Source organism: Podarcis raffonei, chromosome 4 (genome assembly GCF_027172205.1).
Source record: "Podarcis raffonei isolate rPodRaf1 chromosome 4, rPodRaf1.pri, whole genome shotgun sequence".
Taxonomy (NCBI): domain Eukaryota; kingdom Metazoa; phylum Chordata; class Lepidosauria; order Squamata; family Lacertidae; genus Podarcis; species Podarcis raffonei.
In genome coordinates this window covers 39,257,334-39,276,185 of record NC_070605.1, presented here as the reverse complement: position 1 = coordinate 39,276,185, position 18,852 = coordinate 39,257,334, and the positions used below count along the sequence as shown (strand labels likewise).

Genomic DNA, 18,852 nt, shown 5'->3' with positions numbered 1-18,852 from the left:
ATGAGAATTTCCAGTATTTAAATTGTACTGACCATTATTTTTCTTCTATGAAAATGCCTTCATTAATAGGATCAGAATTAAAGGCAGGGCATTTTATTACAATCTAAAGGAAAAACCTGTAAAATGCAGAAACCAAGATCCAACTTACTATACATCTGAAGGTGCATAGAATGTGAACCTTATTAACACTTGCTGTGGACTCCTCCTAGAAGACCACTGTTTTATCTAAGCTGTTTAATTTCACCCCTATTTTGGAAATTGCCTTCTAAATTCTAATCTTATAACAAAGAATATCCCATATCACAGCTTCATCCAGCTTGCTTTAGCTTACCAGAAATAATGATTTAAATTTCAACATTTGCAAACAAAGGGATTAAACACAAATAAATAATTTCCCCATGTTTGCAAAATATTAAAGTTAACATTTAAAATAATATTGACAGTACAAGGAAATTGTCCAACAGTTATTTTAAGAGAGGGCATGTAGAGAGATTTCAGGGGCTAAAGTTAGTTATCACACAGCACAGTTACAATACTAAGCTAAATAGAAGAATAGTTTGACATGGTATAAAGCAGCTTCTTATGTTCCTAAGCTACAATACTAATTGCTGCAACTTCGCAGAATTTTGTAATACAATCCAACTGAATGTTCCATTTCCAGACAATAGCATTCAAACCTAAATCAAGGGAATACCTAGCTAACTAAAACTATTCTAGACAAATCCATCAGATAATAAAACATATTTTCTCTATTCATTGAAGAAGCTACAAGGTCACGTTCCCCCTAGTGAGAATGTGTGAAAATATCACCAAGTAATGGCAAATCATCAGCTCAGTAGACAATTTGTTACCATGGGGCTAGAAGTATTTATATATTTTAAAAATGTCTAAACAGCCCTTCATTCTGAGGTATTCCAAGTCAATGAGCTGAACTATAATACAGTAAAACAGAATTAAAAATAAAAACTAAGAGGCAATAATTATAAACAAACAAACAAAAAATCAGTCAGAGGCCATGAAACCGGTTTAAAATTAATGAACAAAGCCCATTAGATTTTACGTAAAGTGTTTTGAGATAGCTAGTATACATGGAAGCAAATATACATGGAAACAGTACATACAGTCACACCTCAGGTTGAAGTAGCTTCATGTTAAGTATTTTTGGGTTGCACTCTGCGGCAACCCGGAAGTAATGGAGTGTGTTACTTCTGGGTTTCACCACTCGCGCATGCGCAGACGCTCAAAATGACATCACGCACATGCGCAGAAGCGGCGAAATGCAACCCACACAGTCACGTGTTACGTTCTACTCAGGATGCGAACGGGGCTCTGGAATGGATCCCGTTCGCATCCCGAGGTATACTGAAACTATTATTGGTCCACAGCACCCATGCAATGCCCTCTCTTGCAGCTTTCTACTGTAGGGGAAGACAGGAATGGTAATCAAATGGTCTTTCAGGAAACCTCATTGGCCATTACCATTTTCATAACGCTGAACCAGTTTATCTAGATATATTTAGGTATATATTATACTATATTTTTTCAAGAATGATTCCAATGTGGCTTACAAGGAGCATAAACTTTAATCAATGGAATAAAAAATCCACCTTAACTGAAACACAGTGAGGTATGAAATAGCCAAAAGACCAAGAAGATAACCGTTTTACCAGGTTGAATCTCCACTGCTTTAGTTAGTTAATTTTCTAAACAAAGCAAGGACTTTCAAGAAACAAAAGTGACAATTCTTGTGCTGAAACACATATAGCAAACTCCAGTTTTAATACTGATCTTCAAACATGTAGGTAGAATGTCTACAAAATAAATAAAAAATAAGCATACCCAACACAGTTACAGTTGTTGATGACTGGGAACTTCCTAGAGGAAATGTAGCTGCTTTGCATACATATTCTCCAGAATCAGAGAAGGTAATATTTGTTAGGATGATTGATGCATCTGTAAGTGAGGCATTCTTAAGAAATACTCTTCCTTGATATTCTCCTTGAACGGAAAATCCATAATCAGGATGATGTACAGCAATAGTCTGTGGAGTCTTTCCATGCATTTTCTCCCATGTAATCTGTGTTAATGTTTCATTTATATCAATTATGCATTTCAGTGTAACACTCTTCCCCCATACTGCTCTCACACGTGGATCAACTTTTGGTCCAGCTAAGGCACCTGAAGGTGGGGAAAAAGTAGAAAGAGAACAAAATATGAGTCATTCTGCATCACACATTATTCTTGTATGAAAATTTGTTCTGTTATCATGGAGTCCATATGTATTTTACCACTGTGAAAGTTTAGCTGCTATAAATTGCAATTTCTCATAGCAAAATTACCACCTTTATCCGGAATTTTAGCAATGATTTGCTTGATATATTACAATAAAAAGTTTAGTACAGATGACATAAATTTGAACATTACCATACTTTCCTGGGATACTGGTCCCTACACACATTTGCAGACTACTTCTGTGTTCAGGGAAGATCTGCTCTGCTCATGCAACAGACTTTGGCTTGCACAATGGATTTTCTCCCTCTCTGCTGCAATGCATTCCTCCCCTGGGCACCCTTCCCCATTGTTTGTTTCTTGGTTTGCATATAATGCTAATCTGTGATTCTTTGAAACCAGAAGTAAATTTGGCAAAAGGACTAATCCCCACCAAGTGGCAAGAGAAAGGTAGTTGCTGAGGCTCATCCACATACCACTAAACCGTGGCTTAAATGATAGCAATTGATACAATACAGCTTTGAACCTATGTTTTCTGCCTGCATAAAAGGTGCTTTGAATGAGACAGATGTTGAGATGATGACATTATTTGCAGCAGCAAAGCTAGAAATAGCAATTAACTGAAAATCTCTGGTTATACCAGATCTAATACACCAGTGGTGTACAAAAATATGGATTATATCTTTTCTAACAAAATTAACATACTCTGTATCACATAAAGAGAGTTGAGCTGATTATAAATCCCATTCTTTCATAAATCTAATAACTACTAGAACACAAAATTTCAAGACAACATTAGATCTAATTTGAAATGATTTTAAGTGCCCGTACTGTTTATGTTCCCTTACATAACTATTGATATGGAATTATTTGATGTACATAGTAGAGTTGTAATTTCTTATCACACATACACATGTGCACACAAAGCCCCACTGGAAGATTTGTAGTGCCTCATCACAATTCTAGATTTGTTTGAAGTCAGGCTAAGAAAGCAGATTGTCCAATACCAGTGTCTACACCATGGGCATGAGAAGGGAGGAAAGTGGTCATTTAAAACAGCAGCAAAGGTTTGAATAAAGCAGGGATGTTATAATAACAGGTACCAGAAAGTTTACATCCTCTTGCACCACTTGATAAGACAGGACACTAAACTTCTCCACTGAAACTGAAAGAGACTTGCATGATCATGCTAACTTCCATCCCAAGTAGTTCTCAAAAGCAAAATGCATTCATGCTTAACAGCATTTAACTCAAAAAAAATCACTATATGTCTGCAAAGTAACTTAAAGATAACGTTCACAATCCACAAGCCATATTTTGAACAAGAGCCTTTAAGTTCATCTCAATGGAAGCAACATTTTGTGATCTGAAATATGAAATCATTTACATGACTGTGGTTGGAAACACTTTAAAATTGAGAGAACTAAGTTTAAAATATAAAGCTGAGTAACACTGACTTCATCTACCAGAGAATTGAATGCTGGAAAATCACCATAGCAACTGAAAACCTGGTCTGGCAACTAAGAAATGACTATCAGCTTGCTAGAATCATTGCATATATACAGGGAGCATCATTACTACACAGTATTAAAAAGATGAACCCTATTCTAGTTTATTAGGTCAACTAGCAGAATAGTTTGTCTTCATGCATCCTTGAAATGAATCCTTCAATCTAAATCTGAAGGAAGCAGAGGTTAGACATTATTTATAACAATTAGCTCCCATATGGGAATCTAAGTTTGTCACACAAGTAATGGTGACCCTGTTGCGTAAGTTTCTAAATGAAGAGACCAATTATCCCTTCCAATGTGCCTTCCAGCCAGGTACCGGGTTCTTATCTTTGTTACTGACCTACATATATAGCTCAGCAACTTTGGCAAAAATAAAAATCTCAACCATTTTTTAAACATGGCAACCCTAATTAAACTAATGGAAGAGGTCAGTATGACCATGGCACATCTTGCTCACTCTTTTATAGTCTTCCAGGAATTTGATGGAGAGAAGTTCTAAAACTGTGAAGAAAAAGATATGGGCCAAAGCAACAAAAACTTACCTAATTCATACAAGACAAAAGTTATGTTAGCTATGATAAACCTGACTGATGTTTGGGTATACAACCTGACTTGAGATTGAGTAACACTCTCTTGTTTAGATTGAGTTGTACTCCATGTGAAGGAACCAGGTTCAGCATTCAAGCTCTACTTGAATTCATTTATATACCACATTTCTTTCAAGGAGCTCCTCACAACAACCCTGTGAGGTAGGTTAGACTAAGAGGCTGTGTCTGCCCCAAGGTCACCTAGTGAGCTTCATGGCTGGATGGGGATGCAAACCTCTGAGTCAGTGTGCAGAAGTAGTTTTGGTAAGCAAGAAGGCCAATGCAGAATAGCTATTATATAGCCACTCTCAAAGTGCAAGCCCAAATCCCTTAACCATCAAGAATTAGCTGTTTTTATTTATTTAACTATTTGCCTTCCAGCATTTTTACAAACCCCCAACTCTCTAAACCAGATTGCCTAGACAGGATTGCCCTCTTGTGGTCACAGTTATCTCCTGTCATCTCCTAATACTCTTCCCCACAGGCTCTTTCCTGGAGTGTTCAAATTTGAACTCTCTTTGCCTTTGGGGAAGGATAAGAGGGGGAAACCCAATTATCTCAGTCTTTTCCAACTTAAACTAGCCTCCCACAACAGTTACCTCCCTTGCTTTCATCACCGCTAGAAGCTGGGTAAGGTTATCAATGTGATGGCTGCTAATTTTGCCACATCATTTCAAGTTCTGCCATATTTTCAGCTAGCAAAGGAAAACTATCTACCACATCCTGCCCAGCTCAACTTCAGTGAAGAAACTGAAATTTAATCCAGAGAATTGCTGCTGGAAGTTCTGCTAGTCTGCAAAGAGTTGTGCATCCTGTCTCAGATTAGGTTGAGATCCCTCTGAAATTATTAAGTATGCCATGTACTGGATCTAGAAGCACCTTTCTTTGCTCCTGGATGCCCAGGTAGTGCTGGCGTCCAGTAGCAACTTTTACAATCTATGGTTCTGTCTAGAAGAGGCAGATTTGGCCTGTGCACCAGCTACACCCAGACCAAACTATTCCAGCTCTTCTCTCACAAGGCTGCCTCTCACAAGGTCCAAAATATGGGGAGATGGTCAGAGCATAGCGCAGCAATTCTACAGCAGTTATATTGGTTGCTTACTTGTTTCCAGAATCAATCTAAAGTGAAGGTATTAAACTCTGACACAGTTAAATATCTTCACACACTCATATGAGCCTGCCTGACGTTAGGATCTCTACTGTAGGCTGTACTCTCTGGATTGCCTTTTGTATATATTCAATGTGGAGGAGTGCAAGACCAGGGCTTTCTTGGTGGTGGCATGGAAATGGTGAAATTCTCACTCAGTGTAATACAGAACATCCTCCCTCTCTATTTGGAGAGAGATGCTGAAACCTTATAAAAAAATCCTAGAAGGCAGTTTATAATCGTTACTTTATAGGTACCACCTGTTTCATTCTGATATTAATGCTAAATTTGTATACATATATTATATATGCATGCATTATAATGTTAGCATACATATTTCATTCTAGCAAACTGCTTAATAATTTATTTTAAAAGCAGGATATAATAAATCATTTAAATAAAATAAGCACTGAAATTATTATCCTGCAGCAGCTTTGGTTGACAGCCAAAAACTCCAGATATATCTGTTTATTTTAATAATGTATATCCCACCTTATCAGGAATAAAAATCAAAGCCGCTCACCAAATAAAACCAATATATGATACAACAAGAAGTACAAAGCGGGAAAAGCACATCAGATAAACAAGCCACAACAAGCAGCAGCTTACTGAAAGGAGCTTTACAGCCAGGAGTACAGAAACAGGACCCAGCGAATCTCTGGGGTGGGCATTCTACATGGTAGCCCTTATCAAAGATCTTGCTTCTAGTAGATGCCTACTGGACTTTATTTGGCAATGGCATCTGGCACAAAGGCCCAGGTGTTGAACAGAGTGATGGCACATAAAGTGGTCCTTAAGACATCCTGTCACAATGCCATGTTGAGCTCTAAAGGTTAAAAGCAGCACCTTAAGCTTAAAAACAAAGAAAATTAGCTCAGATAATACAAGACTCCAACCATTTGTTCTAATCACACAACCCAGGCTAGGCACTAGCATTTTGTACCAGTTTTGTTTTTATCACACATTTCCGCAGTAATCTGTAGGTTACTAGGGCATGATTGATGGGTGAAGTTTGACTTAGCCAGGAAGTATCACAGCTAATGTGCCAGCTGAAGCTAGTAAAAGGCACTCCTATGTCCTGATGTCACCTGAGCCTCCAGGACAAATATGCTGGTCACAACACAGCCCAAACTATGAACCCAATCCTTGAGGGGGAGTGTAACCGTGTCCAGAACAATCTGTATCACCTAAATCCAGATTTAGAAAAATATCCCACTCAACAGTAGTTTCATCTTGTCTGGATTAAGTTTCGGGTTTTTTACATACTATCAAGTCTCCCACTCAAACAGTTTCAAGGTTCCTTGCCTCCTTAGCCTCCAAGGTAAAGAAGAGATAAAAAGGTGGGTGTTACCAACACACTGCTCAGCAAAGTGTCTCTGGACTTCACTCAGCCATTTCATATAGATACTGAAACAAGATCCTCTCTGCTGCACCTCAGTGGCAGAGCTGCAGTCCCCCAGCATCACCTTCTGCAGCAAGCCCTCCAGAAATCAGTGGAACCATGTATAGAAAAAAGTCCCCTCCTACACAAATCGTATGAGGTGCCATCAACTGTCACTGAGAGCTCCAGGAAAATCCACAAGTTTACCTTCTCATTTCCCAGCACAAGCAGACCACTAGGGCAACCAAAGTAGGTTCCATTTCAACACTGGGACAAAAATTTGGATTGGAGGGAATCAGTATCATTCAAAAATACCTGGAGCTACTGAAGAGTCCTTAGGCTAATTTGTGTTGATAAATATATGAAAGACTTTCCAGGATTAAAAAGTATGATAGGAAAGAACAAAATTCTTCCTGAAAATTATAGACATGAAACTAGTTTCATTTTCATGCCCATCATTAAAATATTCAGTGCTGCCAATATAAAGGAAGAAGGGAGGACGATCCAGTAGAATATGGCTCTCTTAATTTTTTACTGAAATATTCTAAGTACCTTGACAGACATGACAAGGATTCATTCAACAAGAACTACATTTGGCCACATGCCATGGTCTGCAGAGAATTTTCACTAAGTAAATCTTTTACTAAAATACCTCAAGAATCTGAATTTGGCTTTCTCCGATTCTTCAGTGTTTAATGCCTCATCATCTCCAACATGTAATTCAACACATTACAGATTCAATAGCTAGGTTTCTTCAAGGAACTTAAAGCATACGTCTAGGACAAATACTAACTTAGGATTTACTTAGTATGTTCAGAGTACTACATACGTATATTCTTGTCAGTGGTATTTACAAGACGGTTGCAATGTAGGCAAGTTTTACTAGAGCCACATTCCAGATGGGGACCAAGGCCAAGAGTGGTTTGCTTAATGTCATCTACTGAGTTCATGGTAGAGACAAGATCTAAAACCCAGACGAGATGGTTCACATCTCAGTATCTTAGGCACAACAACGTTGCAGTCCTCATGAATTCAATTAAGAATGCTGACTGTCACTGCAGCATCTCCAGGCTGGCACAGCAGAGACATATATGATCCACTGCCAGCTGGGCCAATAGCTGGATCAGCTTAGGACTCAGCAGGTCCTTATCCAGCCCAGCTCCATTCCCGTCATGACTGAAATGCATTTCAGGAGTCTATGCTGTCTATCACTGGATTGAGGAGGGGGAATCTGTGCAGATGAATTCAGCTATATGTTCCTATTTTATCACAACATACATAAGTGTATTTTACCTCAGTGTATGAATTTCTAAACATACTTTCTTCTAAAATACACATTTCAAAACACTTTTGGTAAGTTTTGAGCCAAGAACACCACCACAAAATTCAAAGATGTGCACAACTTAAAATGATAGTTACGTTATTAATATTTTGATATTGAACAACTTATCACTCTTGGTACCTGCTAAAGGACTAAAAATGTCACATTACCAACCTCTAATTCACAGATAGTCTTAAATACAGATTCGAGGAGGATGAGCCAGTGTGTGTTAATTTTTCTGATTAATGTTGTAATATTATGGTGATTTGTAAATATTTCATGTTTACTTATATAGCTGAACTTGAATACCCCATTACATTAGTCCTTTTGTTGAAGATTTAAAAATCTTCAGATGAAGAGCTGTAAATAAGCCAACTCCTCAGCTTTCAATTTTGGAAAAAGCTGTGATGACTAGTAATACTATCAAGAATGAGAAAAAGAGATGCAGGTGATTGTATAACACACACACCTGAAAATGATCTGTGTCTTAGTTGACCACAATCTTAACATGCATCAAGGGAGCTGGGTATGTTTAGCTTGGAAAGGAAGAGACTGAGAGGAGATATGATAGCCATCTTCCAATAGTTAAAGGGCTGTCACATGGAGGATGGAGCAAGCTTGTTTTATCCTGTTCCACAGGGTAGGACCCAAACCAATGGCTTCAAGTTACAAGAAAGTACCGTATTTTTCGCTCTATAACACGCACGTAGTTTTTAGAGGAGGAAAATCCGTAGGCATGCCACCCATAGGCATTCCCTCCATAACACGCACAGACATTTCCCCTTACTTTTTAGGAGGAAAAAAGTGAGTGTTATGGTGCAAAAAATACGGTAGATTCCAACGAAACATCAGGAAGGACTTCCTAACAATAACAGGTGTTCCAGCAGTGGAACAGACTCCCTTGGAAAGTGAAGGACTCTCCCTCCTTGCAAGTTTTTAAACGGAGGTTGGATGGCCATCTGTCACAGTTGCTTTAGTTGTGATTCCTGCACTGCTGGGGGTTGGACTAGATGACCCTCAGAGTCCCTTCCAACTCTATAATTCTAAGTTAAAAAAGATCAAATCAACTGAAACCTGCTGTCTTTAATGGAATTTTCACTGAGATATCATGCAGAAATGGTGGTGTACCATAACAATGAAGGAGGTGAATGTAATTGTTTACAATCATATCTAGCACCTGGAAATGTTTAGAGCCAAACATTAAACTGCTTTGAAAGCAGCCAGGAGGAATTTAGGGACAAAGTGTGGATCTTCTAGGAGCAAATTATCTCAAATAGCTATTAAGCACCTCACCTGCAAATAAAAGATAATTTTTTAAAGCATGTATTAAACTAGCATTGAAAATATAGTAGTCAGAGGTCTATAGGATTTTTGGCTTTTGCACAAACTAAGGTAGACATGAAGTGATGTATACACATGCATGAAATGCATCACTTTTCTGGTAAATCCACAAGCATCTGTTGCACCACCCTACAATTATCTTCAGGTGTATACCAGAGTCTGGAGGACTCTGTTAACGGCTGTGTAATGAGGAGTGGAGCACTCAGCTGATTTGACTCTCCTTATGGAGTCCTCCACAGGGGTTGGACTAGATGACCCCTGTGCTCCCTTTCCAACTCTACGATTCTATGAACAGTCCCTGAAAGGAGTGCTTCCAAGATAAGCCATCCCCACATATTCGCATTTGCTGCAGCACCTGCTGCTCACCATCAAACTGGCTATTGGCCAATTCTGGCAAAGCACACCAGTTGTTTTTGAAGTCAGGGGCTTCCCTAAGACGGGATTGCGGGGGGGGGAGAGACCGGGAGGGGGTGCATTTAAAAGGGCGGCGGCCAGCTACATCATGGCATCGGCCTGTCCTGCCCACAAATCACGGCTGCCCCGTCATCAGCCGAGACAGAACGGAGACGAGCGAGAGCAGCTTCCAGCCAGCGCAGCTCCCAGAATGCCGGACGTAACGGTCGCGGCGACGGCGGCTCCAAGTGACAAGTGGAATCCCAACAGCTCCAACTCCCAGCAACAGCGCCGACAACAAAACACAACAAGGCGGCGGGACACACACGCTCACTCTCTCCGCCTGCGCGCCGACGCCGGGCAGAGGAGCGCTCCCGGAATAGCAGATGCGCGGGGTTGGCAACGCACAAATACACACAAACTATAAAAAAAGAGCGGCGGACCTTCGAGGCTCCCGCCTGCCGGAGACAAGTCGGGGAAGCGGGGGAAACCTCCCGCCACTGTAACGGATGGCGATGTTGATCGTGCTAGCGCAGCCACGGGCTCGGAAAGCGCTGCCTCTGTGTATGTGTGTGCCTTTTAACGAGCGCACGAGAAAACGAATATTTATCTCAGCAGAGGAACATGAGCTGCAGACAAGACACACCCTCGCACACATCGCTTGCTCTTCGGCGCCCCACAACTCTTGCCCGGCTTCGCGCCCCCCCTTCACAAAAAGCCCCCCTCGAGCGCCACACCCAGAAGCAGCACCCCCCACATCGAATACGCTCACCCTCTAGCCCCCCCTCGCGAAATGTTGAAAAAGGGGTGGGGGAGGGAAGGACCCTCGAGGTGGGTTCCTCCATTTCCCCTCATGAAGAGAAAACACGCGAGGCACTTCCCCTCCTCCCGCCGCCCCTCCGCCTCCGGCCGGGGTCTCTCGCCTGCGGCTTGGCCCACCTCGCCTCCACCGGACACGCAACTTCTCCCGACTAGCGGCTGAGGGAAAAGTTTCCCCTAAGTCCCGCCCGCCACTTCTCCCTCCCTCGCTCGCTCTTTCTCAACCTCCGTCCCTCCCACAGCGGCGGCCCCTTCGCGCCCCGCGCTCGGACGACGGAGGGGAGAGGGTGGAGGGGGAAAGGGAACTGGTTTGGTCCGGAGAGGAGCCGCCGCCCCCTTCGCGGAAAAAAAGAGAAAAGTTTCTGCGGCGACTCACCGCAGCAGACGCGAGAGAGGAGCAAGCCCAGCGAGAGCAAGCCGGGCAGGGCGGGCGCAGCCGGGCGGCGGCGGCAACAGAGCCGAGATGGAGGGGAAGAGGACGAGCAGCGGCGGCGGCGGCGGCCGGGAGGAGCCGGCGGAGCGTCCGCCGCCACAATGGACCCGGCCATGCTGGGGGCTCCGTTCTCGGCAGCAGCAGCAGCAGCAGCAGCAGCAACCGCCGCCGCTACGGCTCGGCAGCGCAGCCTCCTCCTCCGCCTCCTTCCCTTCGCAGCGCCGGGTCCGTGTGTCGCTGCGCGGGGAGGCGTCGCGCCCGCCGCCCCTCCTCCTCCTCCTCCTCCTCCCACCGAAGGAACGGGACGGACCATCCCGACCGCCAGGGGAGGGGCGTTGAGAGCGCGGGTCCCCCCCTCCTTTGTGCTTCTCTTTCCCTGAAGGCCTTTCTCTGACGGGACGTTCCCGGTCTCAACGACTCGACGCCTCCGACGAGGAAGCCGGGCACCCGGGAGCGGGAAGGTGGGAGCGGAGGGTATGTCACAATGGCTCCCTCCCCTTCCCTTTGAGAGTTAGTGGTACATGCCGCTCCTCCCCCTCCCCTTCCCTACTTGCAAATTAGGAGGGGGTTTTTTAGAGGCGGGGGCGGGGCAGAGATAGATAATCAGTGTTTCTCACTCTGTTTTTTATACTTTCATTTCTATTTTTTTTCCACCCACCCCTCTTTCCTCTGTAGCATTTCTTTCTTTTTCTTTGCTTCTAACCACGACTGAGTTTCCTTTTCCTCTCCATGATTTCCCCTTCTCTACCTTTGCCTCGTCTGCCAGTTTTACTCTGGGTGGTTATTAAATCCTTCGTGCCTGGCGAAAAATACAGGCTTGCTGGTTTTCCGTCCGCAAGCCGTTGCCAGCCCCGCTCTTTCTCCTTCCACGCTAGGACCCTCCGAGAATCCTCCTCCTCCTCCTCCGACCAGCTGGAAGAAGCACCAGGAGCACAGCAAGAGACAGAAAGGCGACAGGGTTGTTTTGCAAACGACCGTCAGCGAGCAAGCAAATACCCGACACTCTTCTTCATCCTCATCATCTTCTTCTTCCAGCCGTGGCATGGCTCCAAATAATCACCTGAGTTCAGGAGCGCTTAACGACGCAGCAGGAGACAGTTAACACCAGTAGGTTCACCTTCTGGTCCTCCCTCGTTCCCCGCCCCATTTGCCGCTTTTTTAAAAAAAATAAAAATCAGCAACCACGAAAGGAAAAAGTAGTTTGGAATTAGAGTTTTCGGACGTGAATGGAAAAGGACATGTGACCCGGAATGAAGGAGGAAAGGTTACAGGCTACCTGACAAAGTTAGATGTGGCAACCAGTTACTGGAAAATTAAATGCTTGTTTATCAGCAGATTTAATTGCTGGTGAAAGATACGGGCTTGACAATTGCAGCAGTTGCACCTTCTGCATCCGTTCAAAGCGTGCGGGGAGATGGGGGTTAATGAAGGTAGTGACAGTGCAAGCTTTCCTTTACTTCCCTGTCCATCTATTGCAGCCTTTTTCTGAAAGTGACAGAAGGTACGGAAGCCCTCTCCTTCTGTAACCTGCATCCCAACTACTACTGCCCGTTTCTGTGGTCATTTCTAGGATGTGGGCATTTGCCCTCTGCCAATAAGACTGCAACAAAACTCATTTTGCACAGTCCATTGAAGATGTGGGATGGGCGTAAGCTTCATTCCTTGCTGCACTGTGGAAACAGATTAGAGCTGGCACCAGTGAAAAGCAGGGTATCATGTTCCCAATCCTCTTAGCCAATCAGATCTCTTTAGCAAATAATGGGTTTGGAGATGAAGGGAAGGCAGAATGATGTTTATGAACAGATCTTGAGTGTGGGATGGAGATGCTTGCAGATATTAAGAACCTGATTTTGCAATACTCGCTTCATCCAGGGAGGCTCTTTTGACTCCAATAAAATGGTTCAGCATCTCATTCAGAGCATTTGAAGAAAACTGTCAGTGAAACACAGTTGTTGAGGGGATGCTCTTACTTCAACAAGGATGAAGAGAAGTTTGAGAATAGTGTATGTATGTATGTACTACACATTAAGAGAATCCGAATGGTACTTTGTAAAAGCATGGTTTGTAAATCATGTTAGAGTAAATAAGAATTAAGTTTCCAATTATGTGAACTTGCTTAGCTTTATTATCCTGAAGAGCAAATTAACTGAGAGAGTTAACAAAATCAATTTTTGAATTGTGTAATGTTTCTGTTTTCATATACAATCTTTTAAACTGAACACAAACTACCTGTTGAGACTTCAATCCCAAAAAACATTGTAGCACATTTTGGAAACACCTGCCTGATAGACTTGCAGAGAGTGTAAGGATGCTAAATAAGTGTGTTTTCACAAATGTGATTCAATACTGGGATTTCTGCTTATTGGGTATCACTGTCTACATAGTTTGATATTCTTATTATCAAGTCTCTGTGCAACCTGGCAAACTTTCTCATTTTTAAAGGAACAAACAGGTCACAAAGCATGTTTTCTCTGTCATTTACTGCCCAAATCCAAGCACCTTTACTTAGTAAGTCCCATTGATTCAATTATGACTATGCACACATTAACAGCTTAAAGGTAAAGGGACCCCTGACCATTAGGTCCAGTCATGGACGACTCTGGGGTTGCGGCGCTCATCTCGCTTTATTGGCCAAGGGAGCCGGCGTACAGCTTCCGGGTCATGTGGCCAGTATGACTAAGCTGCTTCTGGCGAACCAGAGCAGCGCACAGAAACGCCGTTTACCTTCCCATCGGAGCGGTACCTATTTATCTACTTGCACTCTGATGTGCTTTCAAACTGCTAGGTGGGCAGGAGCAGGGACTGAGCAATGGGAGCTCACCCTGTCGCGGGGATTCGAACCCCCAACCTTCTGATCGGAAAGCCGAAGAGGCTCAGTGGTTTAGACCACAGCGCCACCCACGTCCCTATAAGATTATACTATACATGCACTTCTGATCAACCTTCTGATTGGCAAGCCCTAGGCTCTGTGGTTTAACCCACAGCGCCACCTGCATCCCAGCTTACAATGCAGCAAAGTTGTTTCCCCCCTGTTGTGTTTCAAGTTCCATTTGCATGTTACTGTTCACACCAGATAGGAGGCAGGGATGCTTTCACCTGATATGCATTACCTGTTTGGTTTCACCACATCTGTAAGCCCCCAAATCCTATTCATGAAGCTTTCTTCTGCACATGTGCAAGGGCTGCCTCAGCTTCCCTATGAAGTGAATGTTGTCTAAATGGTTGGCACCACTTTGCGGTGGAATTTCATTCCCAGAGGGTGTTGCTTGGGGAATGCTTTCCCGCCCCATGGAACCTTCAATGTGGGGTTCTGCAAGGCTCAGTCCTATCCCCTACATTGTTTAATGTCTATATGAAACCATTGAGTGGGGTTATCTGGAGGTTTGGAGTACGTTGTCAGCAGTATGTTGATGACACTCAGCTCTCTTTCTCCTTTACATCTGCAGATGAGACAGTGGAAGTGCTGGACCAGTGTCTTACCTCGGTAATAGACTGGATGAGAGCCAGCAAACTGAAACTCAGTCCAGATTAGACTGAGGCGCTGTTAGTGGGTGGTTCCCTAGACCAGATGGGTGAGAGATCTCCTGCTCTTGATGGGGTTACACTTCCTCTGAAGGAGCAGAGTTGTAGCTTGGGGGTACTCCTGGATCCTTTGCTGTCGCTCGAGGCTCAGGTGGCCTCAGTGGCTCTGAGTGCCTTCCATCAGCTTCAGCTGGTGGCCCAGCTACACCCCTATCTGGACAGGGATAGCCTAACTACTGTTGTCTATGCTCTGGTAACCTCAAGGTTAGATTACTGTAATGTGTTATACATAGGGCTGCCTTTGAAGACAGTTTGGAAATTTCAGCTGGTACAGAATTCAGTGGCCATTAGCATATTACACCAATCTTGGTCTGACTGCACTGGCTACCAATTAGTTTTCAGGCCCAATTCACAGTGCTGGTTTTGACCTTTAAAGCCTTAAATGGCTCAGGACCGCAATACCTCAAGGACTGCCTCTTTCCATATGAACCTACCTGGTCCCTGAGATCATTTTCTGAGGCCCTCCTTCATGTGCCTCCTCGAGAGGTCTGGAGCGTGGCAACACTAGAATGGGCCTTCTCTGCAGTGGCTCCCCGTCTATAGAATGCCCTTCTCAGGTAAGTTCACCTAGTGCCTTCATTATACACCTTTAAGTGCCAGGCAAAAACATTCCTTGTCAACCAGGCCTTGGGTTGATCTTATTAACATTCTATACCCTTTAAAAATGGGGGGGGGGTTGACAGGGTTATTGGTTTGTTGTTTTTATTCTGATTATGAATTTTGTGGATTTGTATTTTGATTTTGTTCTGTGAACTGCCCTGAGACCTCTGGGTATAGGGCAGTATCTAAATTCAACAAATAATAATAATAAATAATATATTTTCAAATTGGATGGAAGCTGATGTGAGGGGAAACACATCCAACAGCAGTATTCCTCAAGAAACTACAGGATAGATATGGATTGTGGTGAATGTTGTGTGTCCACTGCTTCAAATAGTAGAGGTAGCATAAATGGTAATATGTGCACAGCCTATATTTCCTAGTAAATGTACTTTGGATTGTATCCTTAATACCTGGTATTAAACAAATATAATGGATAATGGATTTATTGTGGCTAACAGCCATGGGCTTTAAATGGAGCCTGCAAGGCAGAAGTAGCAAATAGTCAATATCAGATGCTGGGGACAAGCAATGCCAGAGGGATGCTGGTTTCTTTCTTTGTTTTTAAAACCTGCTTTTGAGCTTCTCAGAAACATCTAGCTAGGAACAAGGTGCCAGATTAGGTAGACCTTGATGTGGCTAATGAAGGAGTGGCCTTTGTCTTAGCCAGATTCTGCTACTTCTGACAATTCTGTCAAAATCCTGACTTGAAATGGAGCAAAGAACATAAAGGAGCCGTAGGTAGGCAAAGAAAAAGCACCTCCTAACAGGAGCAGCTTTAGGCCAAACAGCATTATTCCTTCCTTCCTGTTTGGAACACGCTGTGCTTGAAGGGCAAAAGGTAGAGAGCTCGGAGAAGAGTCTGCAGTGTGAAGTGCTGGGGAGTTCTCAGTGATTTTAGGTTGTATAACATAAGTTGCAGACCATGGGGTAGCTGTAAATTGGAATACGCCGCAGCTATTAGTTGGCCTATTCTCCCACCCCGTAGCTCCTGGTACAACTGAAAGTATACATCCCACTCAGTGGCGTAGCGTGGGTTGTCAGCACCCAGGGCAAGGCAAGTAATTTGCGCCCCCTAACCCATGGATTTGCGCCCCCTAACCCTAACCCCCAGATGTTGCGCCCGGTGCGGCCGGGGCCCCCTGCACCCCCTACGCTACGCCACTGATCCCACTGACACACAGGTATGGATTTTGAATCCAGTTCAAATGTAAAAATGTTTCAGAGCTATTTGTAGGCCGCCTTTCAAAGCTAAAAGCTCTTCCAAGGCAGCTTATAGAAAAAACACATTAAATCAAGGTTTTATGAATCAAGGTCTAGGGTTTTTCAGCTGCCAAAGTTGGTTTGTTCCTTTTCTCTTAAATAACCTATTATTGGAAGAGCCAGTCTACATATTCAGAACAATAAAATGATACAGGTGTGTTGAGACTATACCCCTTCCGACTGCAGGTGTGGATGCTATTTCTTTAGCATATGACTAAACCTTTTAAAATTGCCAAGCTGTCTGTTTTTCTCCCTAGAGTACTAATTTCTATGAATGTGTCATGGGGGGTGGTGGTCTGTGGGGTTTTGTTTTTTTACACGGAAGAACTTTTAAGTTCATAATTCTGCACCTATGCTGGAAGCCATACAATCTGAATGGGGTCTGTGCGATGTGACTTAAATAAGCCTTCAAGTACATAATTAATTATGTCACTAATTAATATTCTATTAATAATTGTGAGAAAAACACATATTTGTAAGAGCACAGAGAATGTTTCTGGGACAGATTTACCTTTAGGATGGCAGTGAAGTTAAATTGTGAGCAAAAGCTAGTCAAATTTTGCTATTTCTTCCCTATTCTTGTATATGTTTGCAGTTTCCAAATCTGCAAAATATATTTTATTTTAGCTAGGCTTTGAACAACCTACTAAGGAACACTGGAACAGATGACTATTCCCAATCTAAGGCAACATCAACCATTCTGCTGCAAGAACTCTGAGACTCTGGTCAGGCCACCACCATAACAGGTAGTGGCCAAAGACAGAGCTGGTTCACTTATGCCATCCTCTCCTGCAAAATGTGGCTTGATGCCATATCTGTTATTTTCTTTCCCGTAAGCAAGCAAACACCTTTTCGTTTATCCAGGTCATTAGTCTTATGCTGGGATTGTATAACAGGCATACTTTAGGGTTTAGTAATTTAAAGGTTTATTCTTGTAAAGCCACTCTAAGAGCTGCAATCTGGGGGGGAAACCTTATGGGAAACTCAATAGGAAATTACAATGTATAAGATTGTAAGGTAAAAGGTAAAGGACCCCTGGATGGTTAAGCCCAGTCAAAGGCGACTATAGGGCTTCGGTGCTCATCTTGCTTTCAGGCCGAGGGAGCTGGCATTTGTCCACAGACAGCTTTCCGGGTCGTAGGCAGCATGACTAAACCGCTTCTGGTGCAACAGAACACTGTGACAGAAACCAGAGCGCACAGAAATGCTGTTTACCTTCCTGCCACAGTGGTACCTATTTATCTGCTTGCACTGGTGTGCTTTTGAACTGCTAGATTGGCAGGAGCTGGGAAAGAGCAACGGGAGCTCACCCCGTCGTGAGGATTTGAACCGCCAACCTTCTGATTGGCAAACCCAAGAGGCTCAGTGGTTTAGACCACAGCGCCACCCGCGTTCCTATAAGATTGTACTATATATGCATTTAGAGTACATTAGAGGATTAGCGATATGGCAGGGGTCTACAAATGTAGCTGCCAAATGACCGGTGGCAACCACATCACTCTTTCTGGGAATCGCTGCTCCTATGTGCCATCTCAAAGTCAGAAACCTCTCCCCTTCCCCGAGTTCTCTCAAGCACTGCAGATAATGTGGACATGGGAGTGTTCTGTCCCTTTACGCTGGGTGTGAGAGACAAATCCTGCCTTTCTTCTAACTCTTTGGTATCCGCAGAGGACAGGGGAGTGGGGGATAACAAGGAGGCTTCAGTCTCACTTCCTGTCTGCTTTCGGAGACACATAGAAGCATCAACAGAGATTCTCACTGTTTCCAAGGGTCACTGGACTACAGGATGAAGTAAGAGACTGATCCTTCCGGTCTTTTCTGCACGTAACAGAGAATTTGGAACAGGTCCCAACATAAAGTGAAAGATCTCTCCCACCTCAGAGGACAGGTGAGTTCAGTGGCTGTAAATTTATGGAATCATACTCTTATTATCCAAGCCATTTAGATAGTCATGTTCTTTCCTTTGGAGAAATGGTTATTTTGAATAAACTGTAATTACTGAATTGGTAATGGTATTGCAAGTTACTGCACATATTGTATTTTAAATTATTTTCTTATCTACTCTTCGAGAACAGTTTAGTATGATGGGATGCTGGTGGAGGAGCAGGTGGAGAGACGGTCCAGTTGGCCATAACTTACAGCCAAACAACCCACTCCTGATCCACCATTCTACCCCTTTCCTCTCCTGCCCCAGTAGGGTATCAGCATTTCCAAAGTGAGCTGTCACCAGTTGGCTTGTATTCTA

General features: G+C 43.3%; 1 protein-coding gene and 1 long non-coding RNA gene across 5 annotated transcripts in view; one reads left to right on the top strand and one right to left on the bottom strand.

Moving 5' to 3' along the window:
- The window catches only part of NECTIN3 (nectin cell adhesion molecule 3), a 42,116-nt gene extending 30,626 nt beyond the window's left edge, over positions 1 to 11,490 (bottom strand). For 3 of the 4 annotated variants that reach the window (XM_053386300.1, XM_053386301.1, XM_053386299.1), the window contains exons 1-2: positions 11,106 to 11,490; positions 1,840 to 2,178 (exon numbers count right to left, since the gene is read on the bottom strand). In XM_053386300.1, coding sequence (XP_053242275.1) covers positions 1,840 to 2,178; positions 11,106 to 11,475 — 709 coding nt within the window. In that variant the 5' untranslated portion in view covers positions 11,476 to 11,490. The remainder of the gene's footprint in view (positions 1 to 1,839; positions 2,179 to 11,105) is intronic. The other variant, XM_053386302.1, reaches the window with a different exon arrangement.
- Positions 11,491 to 11,546: 56 nt separating this feature from the next.
- On the top strand, positions 11,547 to 13,598 carry LOC128412846 (uncharacterized). The gene is made up of 2 exons (XR_008330168.1): positions 11,547 to 11,636; positions 12,038 to 13,598. It is a non-coding gene; the product is annotated as an uncharacterized LOC128412846 (long non-coding RNA).
- Positions 13,599 to 18,852: the final 5,254 nt, after the last annotated feature.